This window comes from Buceros rhinoceros, unplaced genomic scaffold (genome assembly GCF_000710305.1).
Source record: "Buceros rhinoceros silvestris isolate BGI_N320 unplaced genomic scaffold, ASM71030v1 scaffold7460, whole genome shotgun sequence".
NCBI lineage: Eukaryota > Metazoa > Chordata > Aves > Bucerotiformes > Bucerotidae > Buceros > Buceros rhinoceros.
In genome coordinates this window covers 36,384-47,177 of record NW_010390096.1, presented here as the reverse complement: position 1 = coordinate 47,177, position 10,794 = coordinate 36,384, and the positions used below count along the sequence as shown (strand labels likewise).

At 40.1% G+C, this 10,794-nt stretch overlaps 1 protein-coding gene across 1 annotated transcript in view; it reads left to right on the top strand.

The window, feature by feature from the left end:
• Positions 1–10,491, top strand: part of PRRG1 (proline rich Gla (G-carboxyglutamic acid) 1) — a 12,593-nt gene extending 2,102 nt beyond the window's left edge. Inside the window, exons 2-3 of the mRNA XM_010136457.1 lie at positions 2,460–2,620; positions 9,946–10,491. Coding sequence (XP_010134759.1) covers positions 2,460–2,620; positions 9,946–10,467 — 683 coding nt within the window. The 3' untranslated portion in view covers positions 10,468–10,491. The remainder of the gene's footprint in view (positions 1–2,459; positions 2,621–9,945) is intronic.
• Positions 10,492–10,794: the final 303 nt, after the last annotated feature.

Genomic DNA, 10,794 nt, shown 5'->3' with positions numbered 1-10,794 from the left:
TCCACGTCAGGAATGCCCACAGGATGAGGTGGTAAGAAGTAGGTGGAGCACTGGCAGTCCATCCCCATGCATGGCTGCATCCTGGCTTCCTGACTGTGAAGAAATCCTTCAGCTCATCACTGAGGCATGTTGAAAGAAACCAAGTTCTTTGAGCCGAGAAGAGAGACAGGAGAGTTGTGTGGAAAATGGAAAGAAGCCATCCTTTCCTTTCTTTCCTTTTTGAAGAGATTTTTGACTATTACTTTCTATGTTATTTAGCCAGTGAACTTTCACTATAGGATATGCCTATGCGTTCACCTGTGATGCTGTAGAAAACCAAAATTGCAATAGGTACAGTTGCATGCTCTGAACCTCTGGCAGCATCATGAATAGTGTAATTTGTGTGGTCCATGTACATACCGCATGTATTGAACTGAAAGTACAAGAGCGACTGGTGTTTTGGAGTTTAATCTTCCAATCTTCATTTAATCCTATGCAAAAGGAAGATGACTGTGTAACATAATAAAGTATACCAGAGAGACTAAACAAAACTAAATTAAAGTAGATCTGCCTAATTATGGTAGTAGCCTCACTGCTGAAAAACACCGCTCCATCTATCTGAAGCCAAAGCATAGTGACCATCTTTGTAGACTTGCTGCCATCCTTTTTTTACAATTCAGAATCAAATGATTAAGAAAAAACAAACAGCAAACTAATTCATATGCAATGATTTATCGATAATTTTGTAAACCAGTCAGTCTCTGTCCTTCGTCAGACAGTGAGACTTTATCTTCATAGCCTATCAATGGCCCCAGACCAACTGTAAATGAACCAATGCAGAAATGATTGCATAGCACAGGAAATTGTGTGGGGTTGCATCCTGGGCTGCATCAAGAGAAGCATGACCAGCAGGTCAAGGGAGGTGATTCCCCTCCACTCTGATAAGATCCTACCTGGAGTACTGTGCTCAGCTCTGGGACCCCCAGCATAAGATAGATATGGACCTGCTCAGGTGGGTCCAGAGGAGGGCCATGACGATGATTGAGGGCCTGGAGCATCTACCCTATGAGGACGGGCTGAGAGAGCTGGGGTCGTGTCACCTGGAGAAGAGAAGGCTTGGGGGAGACCTTATAGCAGCCTTACAGTACACTTAAAGGATGTCTGTGGGAAAGATGGGGAGGAACTCTTTATCAGGGAGTGTAGTGATAGGGTGAGGGGTAATAGTTTTAAACTGAAAGAGGGTAGATCTAGATCAGATGTAAGGAGGAAGTTCTTCACTGTGAGGGTAGTGAACCACTGAAACAGGTTCCCCAGAGAAGTTGTGGATGCCTCCTCCCTGGAAACATTCATGGTGAGGATGGATCGGACTTTGAGCAACCTGGTCTAGTGGAAGGTTTCCCTGCCCATGGGAGGAAGTAGACGGTTGGAAGGAGTGGTTGGAAGTAGATGACCTTTAAGGTTCCTTCCAACCCAAATCATTCTCTAATTCTCTGAAAGTGGTAAGAGTGTGTTGGTATGGCAGTGCATTGAATAATTAGGTCCTCTTGCTGGTAGTGAGAACCCAAGAATGGTGTTGCACTAAGATGATGTTCTTGCTTCCTGACCTGAAATACCCAGAGAATTTCTGCACCATTCACTGCACATTACAGTCCCAGGTAATTTAGTCTGCTGGATTTTGGAGTGTTCCAGTTACTGCATATTACTGTAAAAATCATTGGGTCAGGGAGTTTGAGGGAGAGCTGGAACATCAGAATTAGAGAGGTTGCTTCCAGCTCTCTTCCTTGAACAGAAAACTAAGGAAAGCAAATAAAGAATACCTGTGTCAGAACCGTTTTGGGGTTGATTTATTTGATTGATCAGATAAGATGAGGTTTTGTGTATGATAAAAGAAAATAGAGGCTACTTGCCCCCACACCCCAAAAAGGTCACTATTTCATGGCTGAGTGAAGGGAGCAAGTCTGCTTCAAAGTTGCTTAAGAAAACTTACAGAAACTTTGGTAAATGCAGCTGTTCTGGTGTGTGTGACTCTGAGTAATATTCATAAATATTTCTAAGGAAAACTTCAGAACATTCTGGCTGTGATGCCCTCAGGCAGTGGCAAACAGATTTTTTTTGATGTTCACAAGCAGGATTTCTTTGGTTTGTGTCATCTTAGTTTAAGAAGTTGCTTGAGCTGAAAATGTGCCTGTCTCTTCTGAGCACTCTTCTTAGACACCGGCTTCAATCTCATTTAAGCATACGTGATGCTGAATTGAGGTCCATCGCATTTATGACATTATAACAATAACTACTGAAGTAGTCAAGTAGGGGCACAACTGCTTACAATAGTGAACAAAACTAGGAATGGCCATTTATCATATTAAAGGGGAAGATGTTGAAAAAGCTCTTTAATTCTCAAAAGCACGTTTTCTTTGAATGATTTTAGCATAAAGTTTTGGATATCTGTTTTAGAAGTGACCTTTGTTGTCTTCTCTATTCAGTGTTCTTAACAGAGAACAAAGCCAATTCTATGTTAAAAAGATACCCGAGAGCCAACACGTTCCTGGAAGAGTTCAAGCAAGGTGACATAGAACATGAATGCAGAGAAGAAATCTGTAGTTATGAAGAAGCAAGAGAAGCATTTGAAAATGAAGAAAAAACGGTATGTTTTGATAAGTGCTTAAAGATGGGTGGAAAGTATTGATACTAAATTTCTGGATGTGCATGAATGCTTGTGTCTTTTCCAACATCACATTAGATTTATTTTTCTTTCTGGCCTGTTTGCTTAAGCAAATAAGGTATACAGTGGAGACTTTTGCATTATTCATCCCAAACTGAATTTGGAGGTGGTAGAAGTCTCAAAAGATAGTTATGCTCATAAGTGTTGTGAGAATTGCCAGCTGGGAAGAAAAGGAACATGAATTAATACCCCCACTTGAATAAAGGTGGGCAAAACTGTCATCTGTTTGGCAGCACTCTTTACCCAATTAGCCTATGTACTAGTTCTTCTATTACCACACTGAAGTCTGACATAGGTATCATAAATGCAGTTGTTTTGCTTGGAAGAAACTATGGGATTGGGACTTTTACAGAGTATCTAGAAGCAGAGGGCACAAGTCTTCGCTTACCTCACTCCTCCTGGAATAAGTTTTTTATTGAGTGTGTTCACATGAAATGACTGAGCAGCTCAAAAAGTTTTCCATTTAAAATACACCTTTTATTCTGAGGCGCTTGTTTAGCTGGCCAAAGTGTTCAGTGCCCAGCCTATTAACAGACTAAAAATAATGAAAGACTAGCGGCTGCCTTCAAGCTAAAATCTGCAGGCCCACACAGAGTATTGTTAAGCAGCAGTGATCTAAAACATGGAAAGAACAACGATTTCAGTGCAACCACATGTTTCGCAAGGGCAGTGATACATTAACTTGACGGGAATGAAGCAGATACTGCCCACGCAGAATAGTTGCATAAGTCTGTTGGCTTCTCTAATTAAAAGCAGCTTGTGGGCTAATGGCCCTGCAAGAAATAGCTGCACATCATACCCAACATATCTTATGTTGCTTCCCAACAAATGAAAACAGCACTCAGGTTTTTGATGGTGGCATCTGACCTGTTTAATGCAATACAGTCAAGATTTTTTTTTTTTTTTAATTCAAGACAGACGTGGATGAAATTAGGCCTGAATTTGAGGATAAACCTAAAGTGAAAAACAGATGCCAGAGAATGTGACTCAGAAAACTTATTTTTAAAAAAAGCTTCTATGCCTTGGGTGCTTTTGCACAGGGAAATTGTACTTGCAAGGCTAACGGGTGAAGTGGCACAAATTTCTTCCAGAATTTACACAGGTGATGCGTTTAACCCTGAAGTGGCTGAACTCTGCATCAAAAAACAGCGATGTGTAAAGGCTTCCGGAATGTTTTGAGTCTATTGTGTCTTTTTTGTTGGAGGTTGTACCTGGGGTGCTGGATAAGGATGGAATGAGAACTTTCTGATTCATTAGAACAAAGTACCTCTTCAAAGCTGCTTCTTTCTGAAGGTTTAAAGTGCAGGCACACACATGTTTTTACTTCCCAAACCTGGCTTGGTGTGGCTATTCCTAATAATAGCTCATTGTGTAATTAAGAATAGTGTGAACGATGACACTACTTGTGTAAAACTCTAACACAATATCACTTCTGCTGAAGTAGCACAAGACATTCAAGTCACTAAGGAATGCATAGTCTAAATGTGTAGCCTCTCACTTCAGCTTCTTTTCCCCCATTTAGGAACAATTTTTGTTTTGCTAGATAACATAGTTAGATTTCTGCTCTTGCCACAACTTTTGTGTCACAGTGGAAAAAGAGCTTCCAATAAAGTCCTGATGTTTTATCCATTTCTACTACTATATCCTTGTTGCCAGTTGCTTCATTCTGTTCTTGGTAGCCTGCTAATGATCGAGGCTCTGCTAGCGTGCAGTCGTGCCTGACGAGCTTCACTTACTTAGGCTTTATATAGTCCATTGTCCCGCAGTGGTATCCATCCTTACAGCCACTTAGTAAGGCTTAACTTCTGTGTCCCAGGGGAGGGAAATGGATGTAGCAGTCTAGGATCGTGATACAGTGTGTTCAGAAAAATGAAGATGCAATGATTTCAGAGTATAGACTGGAATTCAAAAGGGTCTGTAGCTTATTTATCTCATGGTAGCTTTGTTCTGTGTAAAATCTCTCCTTGTGTTTTTTTATCTTGTCCACTTGGTTCTTTGTTTTTCTGCAGACTTCTGGGGAGGTATGCAACATCCAGATTTGTAATATTAAAATAATACTAAGTAGTTCCAGTTAGTTTTGATGCATGAGTTTTTCTTGGAAGTTAGCATTGTGTACGTTAAGTGTATGTGCACAGCTGTCACGGAAGTATTGAATACCTCTAATGTTGTGTGGGCTTGGGGATTTTAATAGGTTCAGAATTATTTAAAATTACAAAGTTAATTATAAAGACAATACTATTATGTTAGTAAGGCTAGAGCCAACAGGGAAGAATTTGCAGGACTTTGTGGATAAAACAAAATAAAGTCAGTGTTGACAGATGTAATGCATGTGGTGGAAAGGGAACATTCATTGTGTGTATGATTGGCTCTGAACTGAACTTGGGAACAAGATTTGAATTTAAATCCATGAAGACTGGAATTTAGAGCTCAGCAATCAAACAAAGCCAAAGCAAAATAAAAACTTGAGTACTAAGAATCTGAAGAAAGGCATAGGGATCAAAGTGGAGAACATAATTATGTCATTTCACGCCTGCATCTAGAATGTGCCCAGTACAGCTGATCTCCTAAAATGCAAATCAGTAGCTGGGGAAGGACCAGAGAAGTGTGACAGTTGACCAAAGATATGAAAGGACTTCTGTAACTACAATAGATTGGAAAAGAGTTAAACTGGGAAATGTGGGAAGATATCTTTGAGGAGCAAGAACTGAGGTCAGTCACTTGCCATCCTTCTGCAAGGAGAGCAAAGAGGCCCAGCTCAAAGGAAACTAAAAGATGCAGATTTGATCTTTTCTCACCACAGATAACAGAGCTGCGGACTGCTTGCCACGGGATGTCTTGGATCCCGAAAGCTTGTTCAGGTTCAGAGAACAGCAATAGAGATGAGTGGAAGATAATTCAGTCTGGCACCATGGAATAAAAGGGGCAGCTTTGGCTAAAAAGTTCTTGAAGTACAGATATGTGGAAGCTGGGAGAGTGTCGCTGTCTGCTTGTTTGAACTCTTCTTTCAGCAATCTCTCATTATTTTTGTCAGAGAGAAGGTTACGGATTAGGTCAATCCTAGGTCTGATCTAGTCAAGTTTTATATTTGTAGTGCCTGTAGCCTGTATGTGGTCACTGGTCAGTTGTCAAAGGTTTTTGGGAGACTCAAAGATTTGTTCAAAGGTTACTGTGAAAAGTATGGGTGTGATTGAAGCACTGATACTAATTTTAGTTCCATTAACTCCATCTTCTAAATTACACTGCCTGAAGATTTTAAAAGCTAGAAGCCACAGACCTTCATTTATGTTTCAGATTTCCCACAAATTTAGGTATTATGGAAATGGCAAGGTTCTCTGCATAGCTCTCTTCTAGAAAAACAAACCAACCACTAAAAAGCTTAGCAATCAAGTCAAAACTTGTCTGCACCAGCTCTGAAATGATGTGATCAAGTAAGACTTCTAGCATCAGTCTGTGTCTGCTTATGGACCCTGAACACCCTGAAGAGGTGAATCTTTTCCTGCCACCTGAAATTGAGGGCAGACCAGAAGAAAACAGTGTAGCAAGTACTTCCACTTCCCATTATTGCTTTTACCACATCCTCTGCCTACTGATTACCAACCAGTCCTCTGACTGGCATGTTACTAGTCCACCTTTAAAACAAGTCAGACAATTGACAAAGAATCATTTGAAACTGATGATGCTGCCAAATGCAAGTCAAGGCTTCAGCTGAAATCTCAGCAAGGGGTGCAAGTCTCTTAACTTCCGTGTGAATCCCTTAGTTGATTCAGCTTTCAGATCCAGTCGACTGATTTGACAGTCGGGATTTGACAGAGCAGTAAGGGACATTCAGAAAAGTAGTTCTTGGCAGGAATATATGTTAGATGTTTTCTAAGTCTTTTCCATTGCAGCTATCTGATTCTGTGGCCTCCTTAACTTAGTTTTTCAGCCTTTTAAGGCATATACGCCTGGTATTCCCAGCTGTACAGCACTTGAGGATAAATGATTACTGGAGTGTCCTCTTCATAAATCACTAGTTAATAACTTTGTCAGGTAGAAAGAATGTCCTTCTTGTTGTTGGTTTAAGAGACCAGCAACTGTGGAAAGGATGTTTGTGCTGTGAGTTTTTTCAACTTTTAAATTACTCTTTAACTTTCTGTGTGAGTTCTACAGCTTCTTCGTGCGTTTTCAGTATTTTCCCCTCTCGGTTTTTCTCATAGCAGTTTGTACAAATCCTCACACTGTGCAAATTCATCCAAGCTCTCCGTGGTTTTGTTGGGCATGATTTGACTTTGACCAGGTGGCTTGTCCTTCTCCCGTGCCCTCTCTTTACAGTGCAGTGTAGCTGTGGGATGACAGAGCAGAGGGAGAGCTGCTTGGCAGCTGCACAATTCCAACCTGAAGGATTAGTTTCCTGCAGTTCCTGTCAATTCTGTCAGTCTGGAACTAACAGTCTTTGTGCTTCTGTTTTTAAGATTTGCCTTGCAGAAATGCAAGCTGGAAACCTGAGGTCTTGTGTGCTAGTAAGTTTTTGGTTGGTGGGTTTCTGTGAGGTTGATGTGTTGGTGTGCTTTTTCTTGTTCTCAAAGAGGAAGATATAAAGAAAGTTGGAGGGTTTTTTTAAAGTGACTGTGTAAATGTTTCTTTCTCGGTATTTTTCACCTATGTGCAGAACTTTATTCCTCTTCTTTGTAAGATATCCTTAGACCTGAAGCACTGTAATTTTTGTTGGGGGGTTATGTCTAAACTGTCTTGGAATTTCCGTTGCCTTACATGGAAATGAAAGTGGACACTAAACTACTTCCATCCTTAAGGCACTGTCAGCTCTTACCTTAAGCTCTTTATGCACCTGTCTGGTCACACCATCAAACCTGAGCATCCTGCACAGCCACACACCCTATTCTGAACTAATTGCCTGCTACTCTTGGAACAAAACTTATCTACTTCTTTGCCACGTGGCAGAGTGACAAGGAGAGATGCTGGTGTTTCAGCTTTCTGAAGAAGGGTACAAAGATGTTTTCTCTAGCAGATAGAGCTGAGCTAGAAGTAACAAGGAAACAATGCTAGAATACCAGTCATAACTTACTACTCTTTCCTTGGAGAAGGTGCATGTCCTCTGCAGGCCACAGGACGAAATACATTGCTAGAAGAAAAGTGTAATTTCTTCTTTCATCAAAACTACTTTTCTCTTCCAGAATCTTTAAAATGACACATTCTTGCACAGTATATTTGATGAGTTTCAGTAAATCTTTGCAACTGTGGCTTCAAAAACAAACATTGTAGTGTTTTATTCCTTTGCTGCTGTTGAGGCAGAAGAACAGTGAAGTGGGAAGTTTGGTTTCAGTACAGACAGTAGCATATAATAATCCTAATGAATCCTTTTCTGCTTTTTTTGGAAGACAATATATTATTTATACCACTAAAGAATCTACTGTTCAAACAGGTGGAAAGGTAATAGCTAACAGACCTTCTTAGTTGCTGGGTGATCTGGTGGGGAGAGGTGAAGTGTTTCATTTTGTCAGTTTTTATCATGCAGAGATCCCAAAAGTCCTCAGTTGTGCAGCAAATGTCATTTTTTTAATGTTAGTTCCACCCCTCAAATACATTTTTTCTAAAGTCAGCACAGTTAATCCGGGTTCACTGTGAAACAATGCATCAAGGAAGGCTCTTGTAGAGTATTTAGAGAGGTTAGTTCATCTTCTAAGACTTGCTTATTTTGTTTAAAGTCAATGCTACCTGACTTAGCTAAGATGATTTGGACCTGTGTTCACATCAGAGGTGCGCTGTGACAACCTGCTTTTGATGTCAAACCTTGCAATTCAGGAAAAACGCCTGGATTGCTATAGGAATTAAGACTTCTTTTTTTCTCTTTTTAGCCAGTTGTTTCATGCACGTGGCATTTCTCCTAAATGATTGAGAAGCATTGTGAGCATGTGTTTTGCCCATGGTGTCCTGGTCCTGGCTTTGCAGAGTGCAAGCTTAGCCTCCACGCTAGAGGGGCCATGCTGTTTCTGGTCTCAAACTGCCTCCGAGATCCGTTTTGTGGCATTATCTCTTCAATGCTGCTCATGTGGCAGCAGTCCTGAACTAAAAAAATCAGTTGATCTGATTTGTCTGTGTACCAAGTCAGTCAGTCTGCAAGCTGACTACATCATTTACTAATAACTCAGCAATAGCAACAGCAATTTTGTGAGGTGTGCTATCATTTAAAATAGATGCTGGCATGAGTATGAATGGGTCATGTCTCTGCATTTTTAAAGACAATTAAAGAGGTCAGAGTTTCTGGCATGGATTTTTTTTTATTTTTTCTTCAATTATACATGACTATAAACCACAGTGGAAATGTTTCTTCGTAGGAGAGATCTTGTATTACAGGTGAGGATAACTACTTTTTTGAGGCAGGGTACACTTTTCTTTATACTGTTTTTTCGTAGCATTACTGCCGAGAAAATTGGATGGTGACGTGATCTTTGTGCTCCTGCTTGTGTATATTAACATAGCAAAGAGTATAGCAAATACTGGTGTCCCCCTTCATCTTTGTTTTCGCTTGTTTGTGTTTTCACTTTGTGTTCCATTTACCTGTAGCTGTGTTGTCAAAATTTCTAGAATATAATAAGCTGTGTAATATTCTCATAGTGCTGGACCTGTTTTTAACTCTAAACTAAGATCTGAATCAACTCAAAATAAGCTGACAACAGTTGCTTTATGAGCCAGAGGGTGGGGAAGTCTAAATTATGAGAGGCAGTGCAGCATAGTTGTGCTTTGCCAACATGGTCTATTGTTCCAAAACAGTATTTCCCTGTCAAATTGTATTAGTGTAACAAACAAACCCCTAACTTCTACCTTGAGCAGTGCTGAAAAATTTTGATCCACCAGATGGCTGATGTGCATGCTGTTTAGAATTTTTTTAATTATGATTTACCTAGCCCTGTCTGTGTTGCACATTTGTAAATATTAAGTGCAGAAATAGGAATCTTAAAAGCAATGTGGATTTGATTTTGAAAAACAAACCCCTTTCGTATCACTCATCACAGAAAAAAATTGGACATTTATTGTTATTTATTTGGACATTTATTGTTATTTATTTGGACATTTATTGTTATTTATTTGGACATTTATTATTTATGTGTGCGCTTATCCACACCAGTTCTTATTTTAATCATCAGTTTTTTAAATGTCTTTTTTCTCATTCATTTTAAACAACTTGATTACAGTGATTGCTTTTTTTAACTGTCTTATAGTTTCTGACTTATCCTGTCTTGCTCTTCTAGAAGGAGTTCTGGAAAGTCTACAAAAATGGACTTCAGGGAGAAAGTAACACAGGACATACCTGGTATTCATTTTACCTTGCATTTCCATTAATCATTGGCCTTTTTGTTATCCTCATTGTCATTTTTGTCATATGGAGATGCCTGTTTAAAAAGAAAATGCGTAGACAGTCGGTGTACATGCATAGGGGAGCCCACGAAGCGATGGGTGATGGTGCGGTGGCTGACAGCAGAGGTCCTCTTCCACCGCCTCTCAGCATTGTTCATTCCCCACAGGAGGAAATGTATGAAGTCAGTGGGCTCTCTCCAGGAGGCCTGAGCTATATGGATGGACGGTCAGACTCAATATCCACAAGGCTCTCAAACTGTGATCCTCCTCCGTCATATGAGGAAGCTACTGGTGAAATCAGTATGAGAAGTGAAACAGAACAACCTTTAGATCCACCCCCGCAATATGAAGACATTGTGAATTCCAGTTCAGCCAGTGCAATTGCACTACCTCCTGTTGTCACCAGTACTAAATAAAGCAAGAAGAATGCCATGGACTTCTTAAAAATTACTAATCATTTTGTAGCACTTTATCTTGGCTTATTATGCATTTCTGTAATTTAACGGACTTGTACAATGAACTTCACTTTCGTTGTAGGTTCACTTGTTCTGTGGGTTTGGGATTTTTTTTTACCTACAGCAGGTCTTAAAAGATAAGGAATCCGTACTGAGAGTGTTGCGCAGGTACAAATGTGGTGCTCTGTCATTCTTCTTAAAAATACCTCTGCTTTGAGGGATGTCACTTGTTTTATTCCAAACATTGTCCACACTCTCCACGAGGTTTGTGGAATTACCCCTCCCCTT